The following is a 22,453-nucleotide window of genomic DNA, read 5'->3' as shown; positions in this document are numbered from 1 at the left end:
CCACAACTACCCCGGCGGAGACCTTCTTCCTCAACCCCCCCGTACACTTCCTTACCCTCTCCGTACACTATATATACACAGCGATACCTCGCGCGCACGCGAGGGGAGGGGGTGCCATGCATGTGTGGCGGCGGGATTGGATGAAGACAGCATGTATGAATACGTACATGTGTGTATATATGTATATGTCTGTGTATGTATATGTGCGTGTGTGGGCGTTTACGTATATACATGTGTATGTGGGTGGGTTGGGCCATTGTTTCGTCTATTTCCTTGCGCTAACGCGGGAGACAGCGACAAAGTATAATATATATATATATATATATATATATATATATATATATATATATATATATACCATGTCTTTACTCCAGTGTGTGTGTGTGTGTGTGGGGGGGGGGGGGGTAAGATAACAACCCTACACATAAAATGCCGTTTTCTTTCATCCGTCGTGATAGATCCTAAGCGATGTCAACTAACAAGGTCGAGGGAGGTGGGGGAAGAAGGGGGAGAGAGAGAGAGAGAGAAACACCAGCTGCTACTGACTGACTCAAGTGGGTAGAGCCTGTGAAGCTACGTCTGTCTGTCTGTCTGTATACACACGACCAGACGACCATGGTAGGTATGTATACACACAACCAGACGGCCACGATAGGTAGGTATACACTCAACCAGACGGGTATGGAAGGTAGGTATGTATACAGACAACCAGACGGGTAAGGTAGGTAGGTATGTATACACTCAACCAGACGGGCATGGAAGATAGGTATGTACGTGGACAAGGATGGCAGTAAAGTCTATTTAAGAGATCATGCCGCTATGAGTGTCAGACGCCCTCCACGTACACTAATGACGGGTCATGACGTAAACAATCGTACACACGGGGGGGAAGGGAATGTTACCTAAGCTATCAAAGTACTGCGGGAGACCAGGTGTTGGAGAGTTACACACACGTGTGGACCCTCATGTTTTATTACAGGTGGTGATGCTAACGCAAGGGGGGAAGGGGGAAGGGGATTTACCCCTCTCCCATCACCCACCTCTGGGGAATGGGTTGATACCCCCTCACCAGCAAACGGGTGTGGTCGACTGACCTATCCTCTCCAACACAACCAAACACATACTTCATGTACCCCAGGACACAAACCCGTATCCTTCGCCACACCCGAGTTGATAACACTAAGTTCATCATCACCAAGTTCACTTGTATGATGACTCCAAGTCACGTTAAGTAACCAGACGAACTTACACCGGTAGAACATCAAGTTACGTGAGTTAGAAACCTATGTGAGCCTGATAACCGTAATCAACAGAACCAGAAACCTCCTGTCAGAAACCTTAACTGAACATCATAAAGCTACGTTACTGATAATGTTACTGGCCTAGCGCACACTCAGTCACATCAAGTTACAAAATACTGTAACTTACCTTTCGCAGAGATGGCTTCCCTAAGAAGGTAAACCCTGTAACTTAAGTTGGGTTAGTGTGGTCTACAGGTGAGCAATAAAGTTAGAGACACTGCAACTTACCTGACGTGGAGTTACCGCAAGACACACTAACCCAATCACACATTTGCCAGGAAAAAACAACAACAATGTGACAATACAAAACAAAAAATAAAATAATATTCTGTACACAGACATACACAAGCTGTTCACACCTCCAAGTCAGGCCCCCTAAAAGTAGGATATGTTTCTCAAGTTTTGGTCACCGCATCTACAGCAACACGTAAGAGTTGATAGAGAAGGTCTGGAGGAAGGCAACACAGAAGGTGCCCAGAATTAGGGCAGGCGAGTTAAAAGGGGGAGGCGGCGGGATTATATCGACCCCACCAGGGATAAGTGAAGAGCAAATGAGGGGTGAACTGATCACACCCTTCAACCCGCACGCAGTTCTTCGAAACTTGCCAAGATGAAGGAAGCAGAGAGCAGACAGTAGGAGGTTGACAATGATACTCTCGTGAAAATCATAACAAGACGGCTGGATGGCTGGAGCAGACACACGCATGACACTGGCAGGGTTCACAGGTGCACAAAGAGTTGTATCACAGGAGGGGAAGTACACAAGATGGGGGGGGGGGGCGGGCCCATTGGTATAGAACTACCCCCTCCCACCGTCCGGCACAGATAAGTCAACAATAATACGGCAACACACACACACACACACACACACACACACACACACACACACACACACACAAGTAAAATAAGGCAGTACTGAATGAGCGGGGGGGAGGGAGTGGGGAGTTGACAGCGAAATCCGTCCGGGGGTTAGCCAACTGTCCAGCGTGAGCCATGAATATAACCTATCCAGGTCAACAACCACGACCTGAACCTGTCATGTCCCTGTCTTGCACCCTGACCCTCCACCCCAGCCCAGTGGGGAGTGTGTCGGGCTGGGGGGGGGGGGGGGTGGAGGGCGAGGCTGAGGACCTCTGCGAGGAGAGACATTCCTCCCTCCCTCCTCACCTCACCTCCTCCCCCAAGTGGTGCCGTTCACCTCACGTGGGATGTCCTCCACCGCTCAGCCTCCCCTCCCCTCCCCCCCCACCCATCCTCGAGCCAGGATCCCAAGCAAGAGTCCCCCAAGGTCTCCTGACGACGTCCCCATCGTTCAGGTCCCTGTCACTCCCCAGGCTGCGGTCGTCCCTTGTGATGAACACACGACCTGACCCTTATGATGCTAAGGCCACCATACCCAAGAGTCGTAAAGTCGTGTGTGCATATATATATATATATATATATATATATATATATATATATATATATATATATATATATATATATATATATATATATATATATATATATATCATATGCAATAGCATAATTTACTAATTTGGCAGTTGTTTTGCCACAAAGGTGAACCTTCAGTGAAAACACCTGTTGATTACATAGCCGCGCCACAAATTGGTTCAGCGACGCACACCAACAGCCTTTAAAAGTGACTGGAAACGATTGGAACAACGATGGAATTTAAGTGATTAAACGTGATTGGGAATGATTGAAGTGTTAAGATGAACATCGAGACACACACACACACACACACGCGCGCGCGCCCTCCAAAACACCACCTGAACACAAATCAAAGGTTCGGAAAACAAAGCTACTGCACCGTCCTCGCAGCAACCGTCCTCCTCCACCGGAGATCCCTCGTCCCCAGGGTTGCATTTCAATGTGGTGTCCTTCATGGCCGGAGCCACAGCACATGACGCAGTCATGGAAAATCATGGCAAAAAAAAACTTATCATATCTATCTATCTATCTATCCATCTATCTGTCTCCTTGTTCCCTCCACCTCTGACACATATATCCTCTTGGTCAATCTTTCCTCACTCATTCTCTCCATGTGCCCAAACCATTTCAAAACACACTCTTCTGCTCTCTCAACCATACTCTTTTTATTACCACACATCTCTCTTACCCTATTATTCCTTACTCGATCAAACCACCTCACACCACATATTGTCCTCAAACATCTCATTTCCAGCACATCCACCCTCCTCCGCATAACTCTATCTATAGCCCACACCTCGCAACCATATAACATTGTTGGAACTACTATTCCTTCAAACATAGCCATTTTTGCTTTCCGAGATAACGTTCTCGCCTTCCACATATTCTTCAACGCTCCTAGAACCTTCGCCCCCTTCCACACACTGTGACTCACTTCAGCTTCCTTAGTTCCATTCGCTGCTAAATCCACTCCCAGATATCTAAAACACTTCACTTCCTCCAGTTTTTCTCCATTCAAACTTATATATATATATATATATATATATATATATATATATATATATATATATATATATATATATATATATATATATAGAGTGCGGTGGTGAGAGCAGAAGAGGGCGTTTTGAAATGGTTTGGTCACATGGAGAGAATGAGTGAGGAAAGATTGACAAAGATGATATATGTGTCAGAGGTGGAGGGAACAAGATGTGGGAAACCAAATTGGAGGTGGAAGGATGGAGTGAAGAAGATTTTGAGCGATCGCGGCCTGAACATACAGGAGGGCAAAAAGCGTTAAAGGAATAGAACAAATTGGAACGATGTGGTATACCGGGGTCGATGTGCTGTCAATGGATTGAACCGGGGCATGTGAAGCGTCTGGGGTAAACCATGGAAAGTTATGTGGGGCCTGGATGTGGAAAGGGAGCTGTGATTTCGGTGCATTACACATAAAAGCTAAAGACAGTGTGAACGAATGGGGCCTTTGTTGTCTTTTCCTAGCGCTACCTCGCGGGAGAGAGCGTCAAAGTATAATAATATCATATATAAACAAATGGATAGACGGTTTACGACAATGAACAAAAAGATATGATCCCGGTTAAACTGTGAACAAATGTCGTATAAAAATGTATAAACAAAAATAAAATAAAACTCGCGCCTTACCTGGCCCAGGCCGCCATGATGGAGGGTGGAGCTCCCCGCTGTGACGTCACATCAGCGCTGCAGGATACACGAACGCAAATTAAACAAAATTACAAAAAGAATATCATATAAACGTGATCAAAATAAAACACGGATAAAATATCATACCAGAAGATGAAGGATACATAGTTGAAAAAGAAATATACACACACACATATATATATATATATATATATATATATATATATATATATATATATATATATATATATATATATATATATATATATATCCCTGGGGATAGGGGACCAAGAATACTTCCCACGTATTCCCTGCGTGTCGTAGAAGGCGACTAAAAGGGGAGGGAGCGGGGGGCTGGAAATCCTCCCCTCTCGTTTTTTTTTTTTTTTTTTTTTCAAAAGAAGGAACAGAGTGGGGCCAGGTGAGGATATTCCCTCAGAGGCCCAGTCCTCTGTTCTTAACGCTACCTCGCTAACGCGGGAAATGGCGAATAGTTTAAAAGAAAAAGAAAAAAAAAAAAAATATATATATATATATATATATATATATATATATATATATATATATATATATGTATGTATTAGTATCATAAAAGTGAAAAAAGGATAAAAGAAGATACAATGTGTACATAAAAAAATATCAGTTTTACTCACATCAGTGTAGAATTTACACACACCCAAAACTTAAGCTACAGTAGGAGTGCTGTTCCTTCCTTGACTATAGTCCTTTCACCAACCTCTAACTTTACTCCCAAGACATTTCCAAGCCATTCTTCCTCTTAACACTTGAGCTTTGTTTCACTCAGATATAGAACATCCAGGTTCCCTTCCTCGAACATACTACTTATCTCTCCTTTTTTCTCATCCTGGTTACACCCACACACATTAGACACCCTTGCTTGAGCCTTCGAGGAGGATGAGCACTCCTAGCCTGGCTCCTTCCTCTGTTCCATCTTTTAGAAATTGAATTACAAAAAAGTGGAGAGTTTTTGGCCCCCCGCTCTACCCTGCCCCATTCAGTCACCATTTACTCAAAGGGAATCCGGATAGAATTCTTTCTCCCCTACCCGGGATATATATATATATATATATATATATATATATATATATATATATATATATATATATATATATATATATATTCCGTCAAACTGTATAATGAACACGTGTTGGTCAGTACACATGTGCATGGAACATCTGTACCAGATATAAATCACTCGAACATATTTTTTTCATAAAAAATCCATAATCATCATTCAAATATTTTTCAGACTGCCTCATGTTCGCATATCTTCGGAAATTATCGTTATCTATCGGTATAATCCAGGAAATTTATCAGAGGCTACGTAGATGTATATATTCAACCTTACAGCTACTACATATTCAACATAAGGAAATCTAAAACACTTAAAAACAAAGCAACATAAACACCTGTAGTATAGTCATTAATAACGAAACACATAGACAGACAGACAGAGAGACAGACAGACAGACACACACACACACACACACACACACACACACACACACACACACACACACTTTCGGATACAACACATACAGACAAACATACCTGAACAACATGCTTTTACCACCCGTATGAAAACTTGCACACGCATACCTACACACAACACGCCTATACACAGACATAACATGGACACTTTATGTTGTATGATAGTACAGAATGGTCAATAGATGGGCCCCAAGTGTGGACCTCCCTGCCCGTAAATACAAACACATTACATTTAATAATACACACGCACATTCGCACAAAACAAACACACAAACAAATACACACTCATACATCCACACAAACGCATATTAGCAAGAGCGCTTTGGTTGCACCAGTCGACCCCAAATCAGCAATCCTTATCAAGAATTACTGGCAACATTTAGCGTGGCCAGTCTCCACCCTTCCTGGGTACTACTGCTTCCCACACACACACACACACACACACACACACACACACACACACACAGCCATTATCCTCCGAGGTGCGACGACGCGACCCTCGAGAACGACCTTCGAGAACGACCTTCGAGAACGACGGCACGACCCTAAGTATGATGGTCTGGCCTGAGCTGACCCTGTATTACCGGTAAAGTCAAAGGCCATGCCATCATACCTAAGGGTCGTACCATCGTGATCATGGGTCGTCCCGTCGTCCTCAGGGGTCGTGTCGTCGTACTTGAGGGTCATCCACTCGTTCACAGACGTCGTCCTATCGTCCAGGAGTGGTCGTATCTTTATACTGAAGCGTCGTCCCGCCGTCCTCAGGGGTCGTCCAGTCGTGCTCATGGGTGACCACTGGCGTGGGGCTGGGTTCTGTGGTCGTGGGCTAAGGACATTAACTCCACCCAGTTCGCCACCTGCTCTGGCTTTCCTAGTATCTATGTAAATAGCAAGTGTACAATTGCCCTGGCTTTGTACCATGTGTATATATACTTTGTGCACACGAGTACAAATTTGATAACTAACCATTTGCGGTCTCATGGCCAGTAAGCACAAAATAACATTAACACTATACTCAAGACAGTATCTTGATACCCTTGCTAATCTTCAGTGCAAATCGGATACACTTATTTTCTAAAGCGTAAAAATTGCTACAACCTTTTATTCCATAAACTTCTAACTACAAGCAAAATAATGCCTACCTCCTCCATTTAATAACTTCTTAATCAAGTCAGGAACCTCTCCTCAAGCCAAGACCACTTCAAGCCCTGGAATTCGAACCCGCGTTTGCGTGACCAGAGGTACACTGGATCCAGTTCAACCTACCCGACATATTTAAGCCTCGTTCACACTCTTAAAGGCTGATCTGTTCCCTCAGCTAATCCCAAAGCTAAGTGTCAGCTAATCCCAAAGCTTAAGTGCGAGTCCAATCAGCAAGTTATGTTCAACATCTTAATTTCAGATCGAGAATCAACAGAGCGTAAAACAGAAAAGCTGATTTCAAGTGTTTTTTTTTTTTCTCTCTCTCTCTCTCCCCATCCCTCCATGCATTGAGATCATCACCTTGCAGTCCGCTCTGCAGATACAGGATCGGAAAGTCATGAAGCAAACCGGTTCCTTATCAGCGCCGCACTCGGCACGGTTAAACGCGACTTAAAATACGTCCCGACTCCACCAGATGGCACCCGAGACGGCCCCGACTGCACGCAAGCGAACACCCTACCTTAAGGGTACGAATTGAGAGGGTTCTAGGGTAGCTGGGTGCCACAGGTGTAGTGGATGGCTAGGCTATGATAGGTGTGGTACTGGGAAACCACTCAGGTACAACAGTAAGAGACCGCTGAAAGGGGCAGCCCTAAGATGAACCACGGTAAATCTGCCCCCAGGGGAAGACCATGGTAGACGTAGGGTTGGGAGGGACCATGACAAGTGTGATGCTGGGAAAGACCGCCACCACATACTCTCCAGACAAGAGCCATGTCCTCCTGCACCACGAGTCTACATCTCGCGATGGAACATGCCAATAATGACTGGACACACTATAAAAAAAAAAAAACCTTTCGTCAATATCACTTGTCTGCATGACCCCGTCTATGTCAACTATACCATCAAAGTATATGACATCTTAAATGAGCTTCATCCTACCCAGTGGCTGAGTATTAAAGTAATAACCCAGAGAAAGAAGATTTAAAGAGTGTGAGGGTTGTTTAAACACCAAGCCTAACTAACACTCGACCCGGGCGTTGAAGACAGCTGCTGATATGGACAGGCTTAACCTTATGTCCTTACAAAATAAAACAAATCTAAATCAGCAACGCAGCGATTTTGATATTAGTACTGACGAAAATCCTATTAATGTATTTCTTCTAGTAGGAAGCAGAAAAACATTCCAATAACGATTACATTAAACAATACTGGGTTAGGTTAGGTTAGGTTTCTAGGTTCTGGTAATGTTTCGAATGTAATAAAACAAACTAATGAACCTGAAATTCCCAGTACTTTATTAAACGCATTACTGCGACTACAGTATTTTTTTTTTCCTTAAGAATCCAGATACTATTTTCGTCGATGAGCTAAAAACACCGAAGACAGACATTCGTTGTTCTATCGATAACCTTCGTTACGTAAAGGTTATAAAACTAACATTCGACTGAGATAGTAATATCTAATAGTGTATACCCAAAACCAATAAGTCTACAGCCATTTTCCTAGGCTGGTGTAGGTTTCATTACATACCTAATCTAACCAAAACTGACATAGCATTTAATGCTTAGGCCAGCGGATCTTCAGGTGATCCAAACCTAGCATAAAAAGCGTGAGAGGCTGCGACTCTTCTTGTAGTCTATCAAATTAATATCAAGCATATCAACCTATGAGCATTTATTTCCAGGAGTCGAACGTCGTTCTGAAATTACTTGGCATACAAGACATGCATGAACTTTCCAACCGCATGACCTGGATCTAGGTAAAAGGTTCTAACTCATCATGGGAGTTATAACCTTAATCAAACCCACGTAAACCTGTACACTAACAAACACCCGCAAGTAAACAGAAACGCTAAGCTTTGTGTCTTGGGAGAGTGATCAAATACATGCAAAAACAAGCTATCAAAAAAGGCCAAATATTTAGTCCTATGTCTGGCCCCTGTATCTAGAGCAAACCAGGAAGCAATTTACCTCGTCACGAAGGAGTGGTGAACTAGGTGAGCCTGGGGAGTGCACTGGAAACTCCTGAATGTCGCCCATGGAAGCACCACCGTCCACAAAGGCAACGCCGCTACTCCACAACAATGTGTCCGTTAGACACCACTGGGCGCCATTGTGTGCCCATCCCGCCGCAATCTTTCCAAGTCTTCCGTTCTGAAAAGAAAAGACATATATCTACTTTTTCTTACATAATAAGGTCTTGGCAGGTGGTATACGTTAAAGCGATTCGTTGTACAAGAGAAAATGCCCATCCACACGCATGGAAACGAAAATTCAAGCACATCAAAGTAAGACGCGTTGTTCAAAACATAATGGTTAAGTCATGTAGAGAATGATTGTTCAAAAAATCGACGGGTGGCGAAAAATGTCTAAGTCAAGCCCTCGCGCCTGACGGAGCGACCTTTGGGTACTAAGGCCAGCAACCTTCGACCTGACCTATGACGTTCAAGACATTCAATCACCAACTTCCAAGCTAAGAATTATACCACTGAGAATTCACACTGAGTTAGTCTGGATGACCATTGTATTCCGAAGCATTATCATCCCGCAGTATTATCATCATCTCGAAACATCACAAATCCTATGCCGGCATAAAATCAGCTCAGTGTTTTCCTGATTATTTGTACCATTTTGTTTTGGTTTTTCCTGGATGATGATCCATTACATTTATAATGTTTCGGATTAAAATGGTAACCTCACATGTTCATTTCAAATTATATATATATATATATATATATATATATATATATATATATATATATATATATATATATATATTTATTTATTTTGCTTAGTCGCTGTCTCCCGCGTTTGCGAGGTATATATATATATATATATATATATATATATATATATATATATATATATATATATATATATATATAAAATCCCGTCAAAACTTTACGAAATAAATTTAAAACTCCACCTCATGTGTTCCCGGAAATTCACGCCCTGACGAACACAGACCAATTAGATTCAACGAGAACATTAACCTCGGACCCGAATGATAGGCTGCTTTAAAACTACACAAATTAATTTACATATGAATTTGGAAAATCAAGCTCTCACATACGTCCTTAGCACTACACAGCGTATGTCTAGAGAAAAAAAATTAATAACAAAGGCAATTAAATGCGACTTACTCATCTAATGGTGTCCCGAGAGACAAGTGTATTCCAGCGATGCTCATATCAACATTACTTATGAGGAAGGAGCCCTAGGGAGGCTCGACAACGACGTCAGGGAACAGTGGGCACTTAATAACATTGTATGACACGGTGGTTCTGGCTAGCCACTGCCATCCAGCTTCACCGTAAGAGAACCTGCAATTAATGAGCCGCGCTGATGCCCGGCCCTGCCAGCCGTATAATTACCTCCCATAATAGATCCCGTTTCGTCTGATCACACCACAGAACGAAGCAATTAGCATGTACTACAGTCTCTAACCATGGCTTTAGAGCTTTCTTATCCTTTTTCTGTAAAATATAACCTCTGTAATAAATGTTGATATGATCGAAAGGGTCTTTATAGTACGAGTTTTTGGTTAACGGTATAACTAGCCATGACACTGGCATTAGGTTTATAGATCTCTATGATTTTATAGATTAACGACATAAATCATGCATTCATTCGTTCCACGGTCACACGAATGAGTCAAAAGGAGAGAAATATATGTGTGAAATGTAAAAAAAGAAAAAAATGTGAATCGTGAAATATATTACGTCGTGAGAATAATCTGAGTGGGGATGTTTGACTGGGGCGCGACAACCACAACCAGACTGTGAACACGACCACAGGACCTGTTCTGGTTGGCTGGGGTGAGCGACCTACCAACGTACAGTTTGTTCCATGCACACCGCCCAACGTTTTTGTTGTAAACGTTTCTTGGCTTTCCATTATCAAAAAAAAGAAGAAAGGAAATAAACTTGTAAGCTAGGCTTCAAAGTGTCCATTCGTTCGCCTGGCCTTCCGTAACGTGTCATAATTCCCAGAAGACAAGGATTTTCCTAGTGATTAAAACAGAGGAACTTAATTAAACCAGACCCAACATCTGGTCTTACGATTTCAGACAAGCCAACCGTCAGTGCAAATTGTTCCTGGAGGGATTTGTGTAATTATTCGAGGGTGATCTGAGACTAATGCGGCTCCATGATTTTCATATTTATAGCTAATTCCTTTTTTCGTAGTACCTGCTTATGCTACCATATAAACGAACGATATGAATAAAATGCAAAACACTTCTAACAACAAATAATCATGTTAGTTTATCTTAAAAATCACGTTTTGATATATATATATATATATATATATATATATATATATATATATATATATATATATATATATATATATATATATCTTTTCTTTCTTTCTTTCATACTATTCGCCATTTCCCGCGTCAGCGAGGTAGCGTTAAGAACAGAGGACTGGGCCTCTGAGGAAACATCCTCATCCAGCCCCCTTCTCTGTTCCTTCCTTTGGAAAAAAAAAATTCATTATATATATATATATATATATATATATATATATATATATATATATATATAAATCATTATATATATTTTTTTTTTTTTTTTTTTTTTATACTTTGTCGCTGTCTCCCGCGTTTGCGAGGTAGCGCAAGGAAACAGACGAAAGAAATGGCCCAACCCCCCCCCCCCCATACACATGTACATACACACGTCCACACACGCAAATATACATACCTACACAGCTTTCCATGGTTTACCCCAGACGCTTCACATGCCTTGATTCACTCCACTGACAGCACGTCAACCCCTGTATACCACATCGCTCCAATTCACTCTATTCCTTGCCCTCCTTTCACCCTCCTGCATGTTCAGGCCCCGATCACACAAAATCTTTTTCACTCCATCTTTCCACCTCCAATTTGGTCTCCCTCTTCTCCTCGTTCCCTCCACCTCCGACACATATATCCTCTTGGTCAATCTTTCCTCACTCATTCTCTCCATGTGCCCAAACCATTTCAAAACACCCTCTTCTGCTCTCTCAACCACGCTCTTTTTATTTCCACACATCTCTCTTACCCTTACGTTACTTACTCGATCAAACCACCTCACACCACTCATTGTCCTCAAACATCTCATTTCCAGCACATCCATCCTCCTGCGCACAACTCTATCCATAGCCCACGCCTCGCAACCATACAACATTGTTGGAACCACTATTCCTTCAAACATACCCATTTTTGCTTTCCGAGATAATGTTCTCGACTTCCACACATTTTTCAAGGCTCCCAAAATTTTCGCCCCCTCCCCCACCCTATGATCCACTTCCGCTTCCATGGTTCCATCCGCTGACAGATCCACTCCCAGATATCTAAAACACCAAGCTCTTGTAGCTCTATCAACATGCAACTGGGATATGGACCGAGCAATTGAACAACTATTCTCATAGATGCATGCAGTAGAGTCATAGTGAGAACTTACTTCAGCTTTGGGAATGAAAAAAACCTTAAAAGAGAAACAGCCCCTGATGAATCAGAGGAGTTATACATTCCACGCTCAGCTTTCTGGTAGCGTTATTTTTAAAAGCCTATATACTCAATATAGCTTACTATAGTAAGCTATATCGGCAAGACCGATTTCGACGATGAAGGCCTGCACTGTGGCTGAGAGATTGACTTGAGGAGGCAGAAGTGATATTGTGACAGTGATTGTGTCAGCGTCGCGTCGCCTCGCCGCAGTGTATCGAGACAGACTTCCCCAGAACTTTTAAAGGGGAAGTAAATGTTTATAGTTGTGTTACTGGAGTGATAGTTTTCATGCATGGTGTTTTTGACAAGAAAATAGTGAAGTTGGAGAAAAATGTAGCTTAGACATTGAAGCTTATTGATACAGTGGTGAAATTGATGAGAACTGCTATTGACGTTTGTGTGAATAAATTGTACATTTCCTTTTCCATAGCCAGAGGTTGAACCATTAAGTGACATTCATTTTTTTCATTCATTTCAAGCTAAAAGTTTGTTTTCTAAATTGTTTCTTACATTTTTCATATGTATATATATGTATGTGTGTGTGTGTGTGTTTATGTGCGTATGTGTGTGTATGTGTGTGTGTGTGTATATGTATATATATATGTATATTATCCCTGGGGATAGGGGTGAAAGAATACTTCCCACGTATTCCTCGCGTGTCGTAGAAAGCGACTAGAGAGGACGGGAGCGGGGGGCCGGAAATCCTCCCCTCCTTGTATTAACTTTCTAAAATGGGAAACATTATATATATATATATATATATATATATATATATATATATATATATATATATATATATATATATATATATAAATCATTATATATATATATATATATATATATATAATGAACTCAAGATAATTTCTTTGATAACTTTATTTTACGGGCTCTCATCATACACCCACTACCATCATCCAGGCCACAAGTCATCATTTTCATCGCCCAAGTCACAACAATCATTATATTCATCTCCCAGGGCACAAGAGTCATCACATTCATCACCCAGGCCACAACAATCATTATATTCATCTCCCAGGGCACAACATCATATTCATCACCCAGGCCACAACAATCATCCTGCCTGCCCCTGTACAGTGCCGTGACGTCACCCGTCCTGCCTTCATCAGCAGCGTTCCCCCCTGCGGGACCCCGTTAACCTCACCACATAACGCGGTCCGTTATCTTCACCAACAGTCATTCCCGCCCACAGACACAGCCTGCTGCCTTCCCCAACGCTAATGTCAAGAGTTATCTTCACTAACATCCTTCTGTCTTCATCACCAGACCCTCCTTATGCTCACCAAAAACCTACTCTCTTCACCAAACCCTACTTTCTCAACCACCCACTGCCACTTTCACCAACACTTATGACAAAGCCTGTTAACCCTACTACCACCATCTGATTATCTCCACCACTCACCACCACTACTGCTGCAGCATGTCAAATCTTCACCAACAATGGTGCCATCACTTCTCCAACAATTACCAGCGCTAGCCAAACAAAGCATCTAACGTTCACGTCTACATTGACCATGAAAACATTACCTAAATAGATTTATGTAAATCATCAAGTATCAAGTAATTTACACTGATACATGTACGTATTTCGTGGACATTTCTGAATATTGTGCTCTTGTTGAGAAAGTTTCATATTTATTATTTATCCCTGAACTCTCGCTTGATGTCAGCCCCAGCCTTACCCCTACCAGCCATGATGTCAACGCCCCCATCTTCCCCACCCGTGATGTCTTGTCCTTTTGGAAATCTCGCCCCCGATGTCTCTCATCCTCCGGGACATCCGCCTACCCGACTTCAACTCAGTGGTGGTGGTTGCAGATGTGGTATTGGTTGGTGGTGATGAATATGGTAGTGGTTCCAGATAAAACGATGGTTCCACTCGTGGTTGTCACTGCAGTGGCGGTGGTGGTCACTGCAGTGGTGGAGGGAGCGGCAGGTGCTGGCAGCCTGGCCTGGCCACGAAGAGTCTCTCCGTCGACCACAACACAGTTTCCACCCACCACACCACACCACACCACATTACCACCACCACACCACACCAAACCACATTACCTCCACCACAGCCCCTGCCCGCTCACCCATGTCAATCAGATATTTTTCCTCATAAATTTCACGGGAATTTCCGCACATCCAACCATCGTAGTTACAACTTAAAGCATAACTTCCTTAATTACTTCAAATGCAACCTAATCATACAGCGCTTAAAGATTTTCCTTTTTGTCTCGAGCGCCAAACACAAAAATTCTCATCGTCACAGGTCTATCAATTAAATTCATTCATGAATTCATTCATCTATTCATTTCGCAGAATATATCCCGACCTCTCACACACACTAACACAGAATGCTCACAAACAATTCAAAGTAATATTCCTAGAAAAAAATAAAACGTTTTCAGCAATTCTTACCGAAATCATAGTGTTTGGATCCATTTTACCATTAGACTGTATGGGTTTCATTTAATACAAACCATAATTTCTTTCCATCCACCTAATCTTGGCTTCACTATGGCAAAATTCGTACAACTTAGGTTGTATAAAGTAAACACTTCCCAAAGAATTAAGCTACGTTAGGTTCAGCAAGGCTAGTTTTACGATATACGTTCAAATAGGTTCTGTTACAATACATTACATTACATTATGTCAGGTTAAGCGTGATCAAATTAGGTTAAAGTAGTACTAGACTAGAACAGTGTGAGCTAGGCTAGGTTAAGTTAGTTTAGACTAAGTTATGTTAGTTTCGTAGCCTTGTCAAAGACAACAATTGATATGGGTGAATTATACGAATTATTCTTTGAAATAATCATACAAGAAACGTATATCGAACACACACACACATTATACATATATATATATATATATATATATATATATATATATATATATATATATATATATATATATATATATATAATCTGGTCAAAGACCCGCTCCCGGCGCAGTCGCGTTCCGCTCAACCGACTCCACACACTCACACACACACACACACAGTTTCCCTCCATGACAATCGCCAATGAACCCACCTCCCGTATCATTACCAGTAATTTCCCATCATAATAATCAGCAATATTAAGACGCTTAACATTGTAGTCTGATACCCTGAAAGGCGGCAAGGGATTCGAACCCTCCCAAAGAGTATCCAAAATAACGAGAACAAACACTCATGAAGACAAGAAGGAAAATATTTATTCATTAAATTATTAAGGGATCCATGTTTCGGGAGACTTTTATTAAAATAATTGCACGTTGGAACTCGCTCAAAAGTTACACGTTTTCTTTTTGCCTGATAAGTTAAGGCAGAAAGAAAATGTGTAACTTTTTGGCCGTTTCCATCTGCAAATACTTTAAGGTCTTCACGAAGATCAGTCCCTAATTACCCGCTGTAATATGACTATTGACACTCCCATAATCGGGGTATATCAAAGCCCACGAGCATCTGTTCTGTGTCAACATATCATCGACTGAAATGATTTCAGCTCCAAGCATTGTACGGTACAGAAAATAGATATTCCGAAAATGGATGAAAGGGTATAAATAATGATTAATAATAATAATAATAATAATAATAATAATAATAATAATAATAATAATAATAATAATAATAACTAAAACATATGTTGTGTATTCATTTCTTCATATTTTGTGTGGTGTGTGTGTGTGTGTGTGTGTGTGTGTGTTAAGGGCAAACATACCGTTTTCTGAGGATGATGTGGCAGGCCTTGGCTGTCACACAAACCGCTATATCAACTGTCGTTCACTACCTCACGAACAGTTTGTTATAATAAATCTCCCGCAATACACAGATGCAGACAGGATTAGGAAAAACACACACAAAAACCCGGAAGAGACAGACAAACCTGCAGACACACACAGACCTCCCAGACACAAAGGCATATAAGGACACACAGAGACAAACCTAGAAACACAACACAACTTACAGACGTGGACACCAGTGGGTGGGGGAGACACAGGACACGTCCACTCTGGTGCAGATGAGCGCAGACAGGCGAGCGGGACGCCACCATAGCCAACCTCTACTGACCAACTCAAAACCAGTACTCGTAATAAGACGAGACCCGCTTCAGTAGGCCAACACTGTCGCCATGTCAACCTGGCACACACACACACACACACACACACACACACACACACATGCACTCACTTCGCAATGACCCGAAGACCCAGCGTCCGGACCTATGGTTCAATACAGGTTTTATTTTATTTCTATTTACTCATTTATTTATCTATCTTTTATTTCATCTTTTGTTGGGAGAGAGAGAGAGAGAGAGAGAGAGAGAGAGAGAGAGAGAGAGAGAGAGAGAGAGAGAGAGAGAGAGAGAGAGAGAGAGAACCAAAACAACCTAGTCCATTCTCTGAGCAAAGTAAGTGGTGAGGTCCTTGTAACGTTATGGAGCCTCTTCTGAGATCGCTGAGGTTTAAGTCGTCTTGTCAGCAAGGTCGGAGCCACCATCCCGGCCCTGGCGGCGAGATGGGAAAGCAGGGAAAGAACACGGGATGAGAAAGCTGATATGTTTATGATCAAGTTTTAGAAAACGACTTTAAGCAACTACTGCAAAACTTTGGCGAGGATGCGACGGACGCACTGAGGCATACGACGCCAGGGTGCGACGGACGCACTGAGGCATACGACGCCAGGGTGCGACGGACGCACTGAGGCATACGACGCCAGGGTGCGACGGACGCACTGAGGCATACGACGCCAGGGTGCGACGGACGCACTGAGGCATACGACGCCAGGGTGCGGCAGACGCACTGACGTAGACGACTCTAGGGTGCGACGGACGCCTTGACGCAGACGACCTCAGGATGCGACGGACGCACTGACGCAGACGACGCCAGGGTGCGACAGACATTGCGACCAGAACCCAACACACGACCAACAACTCCCTAAGAAACACGACCCTGTTCCTCCTGCTCTGCAGAAATTCCATTAAAATGGCCGAGAATAAAGCTAATGTAGTGGTTGGTCGTCCCCGTTTTCTGAGAAAATAAACATTCAGACATTGTGAATTTAATTTTCGATTCGACAAATCAAGAATTCAGGATTCAAAGTCCAGTCCTCACATTTTGTAAAGTGTCTCTCTATGTTTAAAAGAAGAACCTACAAAGAAAAAAGTGTATAAAAATCTACTTAATCCAAAAGCTACTCATCTGCTGAGAACCAAGATTTTATCTGAAAATCGTGTTTTGAGGAACTTGTCGCGCGGTATACAACTGCTGGTGAGATCAAACACCCGAGTTGGAGGCTGACATGTCTGGCTGACCTGGAGGATGAGGTCGTGGAGTCGTCCTCTAACCTTTGGTCCAGCAGCACACTCTAAGGAACTCTTGAGGACCCCCCCCCCCACTATCATGTAGACCGGCAGCACAGTTTAAAACTAAACTGCAGCAAATGATACGTCCGCCTTATTGATCCAAGCCCAACTTGATGAGAAAAACTGCCCACCAACCGACGCGGAACCTGTTGCAACCTGGGTCACAGTGCGGGGAGATTCTCTGGGGGAGGAGGGGAGGTGGGAGAAGTTCAGGGGTGGGTGGGGGTGGAGGAATGCACGGAGACTGGGGTGTGGGAGGGAAGGTGTGTGTGTGTACCTCCTCTGACCAGCTACCCAAACGTCCCCAGAGAATTCCCTGATTCAAAACACACTTCACAGTCGGCCTCACCAACACCACTTTATCATAGCCCGACGACTCAGGCAAACCCTTCTCCCCCCTACCTGTGACGCAACAACACAAACACCAGCGATAAACAAATAAATACATAGATAGATTAATAAATAAAAGCACATCTAACCAAGCCTGAAGTTCGGAAACTTGCTTGGCAAATTGAGGAGCCCAGTTCGACCCCCACTCGACCTCGTGGCTGGCCGGGGGGGTGTCGTGTTGGTTGACCCTCCCTCGCTGTCGTGTCAGGGACCCGTGCCAGCAAGGCTGTCGCCACTCACGCTGGGCGTCGTCCCCCGCTCAAGCCCCTGGGAAAAAACGGCACACCGGTTGACGTGGGAGTCGTCTTTACAGTGGGTGTTGCCATAGGAGGTGATAACTCTTGTGGATGTTGTCATGACAGATGATGACGTCTGGGAGGCGGTGCCATACATGTCTACTGTCACTAACGCCGTGAGGGAGGGGGGGTAACGGCTGAGGGAGCCAGGAGGACGAGACACCCATGTCTGGGGAGGCGAGGGCGCGCCTGGGTGGGGCACTTCCCTCCCAGAACACCACAGGAGGCAGAACACGGGGCAGCCAGCACCCAGAATATCGGACAGGCAGGAGAGAAAGCCATGGGAGACTCAAAGAACAACAGAAATCACAAGTTGGCGAGGGGGCGCCTCCTGTCGACCCGACGCGCTGCTCACCCGCAACAAGCACGGGAATATCATCCCCTTCACAATCTCCCTCCGGAGGTGATGGTTAGAGCCTTTCCCCAGACACAAAGGAGATGGCTAGTAGGGCGGCTTGCCCCATGCAAACAATAGAGCCTGGGGGATCACAGCTCTTTCTGCTTCAGGAGGCGTATGAAGATGAGGGTGGGAAAGGCACGGCACCAAGACAAAGGAATCCTCTCTCTCTCTCTCTCTCTCTCTCTCTCTCTCTCTCTCTCTCTCTCTCTCTCTCTCTCTCTCTCTCTCTCTCTCTCTCTCTCTCGGCTACAAATTGCCTTCATTCCGGACCCGGACGTCCAGGAACATTGTGTACCCCGGTCCTCAGTGCCTTACCGCTAGTGACACTTTATCCTGTGTAAGACTCCTCACCGTTCAGATGGTTCCAGCCCCAGGGGCCTCAGAGTTCAGAGGCTTTGTCGAATCTACAGCCTCATATGTGTGTGTGTATATATATATATATATATATATATATATATATATATATATATATATATATATATATATATTTTTTTTTTTTTTTTTTTTTTTTTTTTTGCTTTGTCGCTGTCTCCCGCGTTTGCGAGGTAGCGCAAGGAAACAGACGAAAGAAATGGCCCAACCCACCCCCATACACATGTATATACATACGTCCACACACGCAAATATACATACCTACACAGCTTTCCATGGTTTACCCCAGACGCTTCACATGCCCTGATTCAATCCACTGACAGCACGTCAACCCCGGTATACCACATCGCTCCAACTCACTCTATTCCTTGCCCTCCTTTCACCCTCCTGCATGTTCAGGCCCCGATCACACAAAATCTTTTTCAATCCATCTTTCCACCTCCAATTTGGTCTCCCTCTTCTCCTCGTTCCCTCCACCTCCGACACATATATCCTCTTGGTCAATCTTTCCTCACTCATTCTCTCCATGTGACCAAACCATTTCAAAACACCCTCTTCTGCTCTCTCAACCACGCTCTTTTTATTTCCACACATCTCTCTTACCCTTACGTTACTTACTCGGTCAAACCACCTCACACCACACATTGTCCTCAAACATCTCATTGCCAGCACATCCATCCTCCTGCGCACAACTCTATCCATAGTCCACGCCTCGCAACCATACAACATTGTTGGAACCACTATTCCTTCAAACATACCCATTTTTGCTCTCCGAGATAATGTTCTCGACTTCCACACATTCTTCAAGGCTCCCAGAATTTTCGCCCCCTCCCCCACCCTATGATCCACTTCCGCTTCCATGGTTCCATCCGCTGCCAGATCCACTCCCAGATATCTAAAACACTTCACTTCCTCCAGTTTTTCTCCATTCAAACTCACCTCCCAGTTGACTTGACCCTCAACCCTACTGTACCTAATAACCTTGCTCTTATTCACATTTACTCTTAACTTTCGTCTTTCACACACTTTACCAAACTCAGTCACCAGCTTCTGTAGTTTCTCACATGAATCAGCCACCAGCGCTGTATCATCAGCGAACAACAACTGACTCACTTCCCAAGCTCTCTCATCCCCAACAGACTTCATACTTGCCCCTCTTTCCAAAACTCTTGCATTCACCTCCCTAACAACCCCATCCATAAACAAATTAAACAACCATGGAGACATCACACACCCCTGCCGCAAACCTACATTCACTGAGAACCAATCACTTTCCTCTCTTCCTACACGTACACATGCCATATATATATATATATACCTAGAATGCTATTGTTGCATGGGCTATGCAGCGACGCCTGGTGGTACCTCCTGGTACCTGGGAGTAGCTGGTGGGAGAGGAGGGGCGACACCGCAGTGGTCACATGACTTCTTTTCTTTTCTTTTTTATTTCTTTTACGTCGTCGTGAGTTGTGTGGGGTGACGGGAGCGGGGCTCACGCTACGCTTCGGTCCCTAAGCTCAGCCAGCGTCACCATGGTATATAAACCACCCACACCAGCAAGCTAAACCACCGTCATCAAGCTAAATCACCACTGCCCACCTATACCACTGAACCAAGCTATACTGGCAGCGACTGTGCATACGTTACGTGAGCTGGAAGACGGAACAGTACGTACGGGACGCAAGACGGGTCCTAACGACCTCACGCGACTTGTGTGGAAGCTACAGGCGTTACGACCCCTGGGTAAGATAGCTCGAACACTGGCCTGACCCTTAACGTCACGCCAGGCCATTTAAAAGGTCGTCACGCAGTGTTCAAGAGTTGTCTTCGTACTCAAGCCTCGCACTGTCGCGCCCAAGGGTCTTTCTGTCGTGTTCAAGGATCATACCGTCGTGCTCAAGGGTCGTACCGTCGTGCTCATTGGTCGCACCGTCGTGCTCATTGGTCGTACCGTCATGCTCAAGGGTCGTAGCGTCGTGCTCAAGGGTCGTACCGTCATGCTCAAGGGTCGTAGCGTCGTGCTCAAGGGTCGTACCGTCATGCTCAAGGGTCGTACCGTCGTGCTCATTGGTCGTACCGTCATGCTCAAGGGTCGTAGCGTCGTACTCAAGGGTCGTACCGTTGTACTCAAGGCCTCAACATGGAGTTACCATTCACATCATATCCTCAACCCGTAACCTATGCAATATATGTCAGATGAACATAATACGAATTAGTACACATTTTATCAGAGCTACGACAGAAAAACTCCAAACAATTTGCTCTCGCAATGTGGACGCAACAAAAGCAATTAAGTGTGGAGGGGGAAAAAAAATCGGTGCGCTGGACATGTTCCTAAGGCTTGTACCCTAGCGAAGTAGAGCACATGAATAAACAGTATTTGGCAATATCACGGCCTCTGAACCCTGGAACCTACCTGCCTACTTTACTTCACCAAACACGTTCTGAGAACACCAGACACCAACGGTGAAAAGGCCAAACGGGTCTAGGAAACTTTAATGACATCAGAAAAGGAACGGCCGCGCCCATAGCATCATATGTTGCGGGTGCGTTACGACAGCAAACACCAAAATGGACATCCAGGATAACAAGCACGTTCAGCAAACATCATGACGGACATCAGGACAACAAACACACCCAGTGAACACCTATATGGACATCAGTACAGCAAACACATCCAACAAACATCATGGCGCATGCTGACAGCACGCACTTCCAACGAACACCATGACGAATATTGACAGAAAAGACGTCCAGCGAACACCAAGACGCACACTGACAGCAGACACGTCCAGCGTACATTAAACCTCAACATGGATCCTGGCCTTGGCCCAGCTCATACAATATCGCTCTCGCTTCACTCAGGCTCACGTGCCATTCTGATCTGGTCCAGAAACTTTACAAGGTTACCATAAACTTCCAGCGACACAATGTAACATTTATCTTATGGTCTACCTTACTATGGAGGTCAGGTATTCTTTGTAAGGTTAAACGTGATGGAAAGAATTTCCTCGACAATTTTACCTGAAAATATTTTGTTTACTTGTTTGTTGCAATATTCGACCTCGAGTTTTGAGTTTATTCGAGTTT

The 22,453-nt window shown here is 43.9% G+C and overlaps 1 protein-coding gene across 3 annotated transcripts in view; it reads right to left on the bottom strand.

Moving 5' to 3' along the window:
* Nucleotides 1-22,453, bottom strand: part of FucTA (glycoprotein 3-alpha-L-fucosyltransferase A) — a 163,989-nt gene that overhangs the window by 138,155 nt on the left and 3,381 nt on the right. For 2 of the 3 annotated variants that reach the window (XM_071669369.1, XM_071669371.1), the window contains exons 2-3: nucleotides 9,029-9,211; nucleotides 4,401-4,457 (exon numbers count right to left, since the gene is read on the bottom strand). In XM_071669369.1, the coding sequence (XP_071525470.1) occupies nucleotides 4,401-4,417 (17 nt within the window). In that variant the 5' untranslated portion in view covers nucleotides 4,418-4,457; nucleotides 9,029-9,211. Of the gene's footprint in view, nucleotides 1-4,400; nucleotides 4,458-9,028; nucleotides 9,212-10,200; nucleotides 10,318-22,453 lie in introns of those variants that run through there. The other variant, XM_071669370.1, reaches the window with a different exon arrangement.

This window comes from Panulirus ornatus, chromosome 14 (assembly GCF_036320965.1).
Source record: "Panulirus ornatus isolate Po-2019 chromosome 14, ASM3632096v1, whole genome shotgun sequence".
NCBI lineage: Eukaryota > Metazoa > Arthropoda > Malacostraca > Decapoda > Palinuridae > Panulirus > Panulirus ornatus.
The sequence above is the reverse complement of the archived record's forward strand: the minus strand, read 5'-3'. Positions and strand labels throughout refer to the sequence as shown.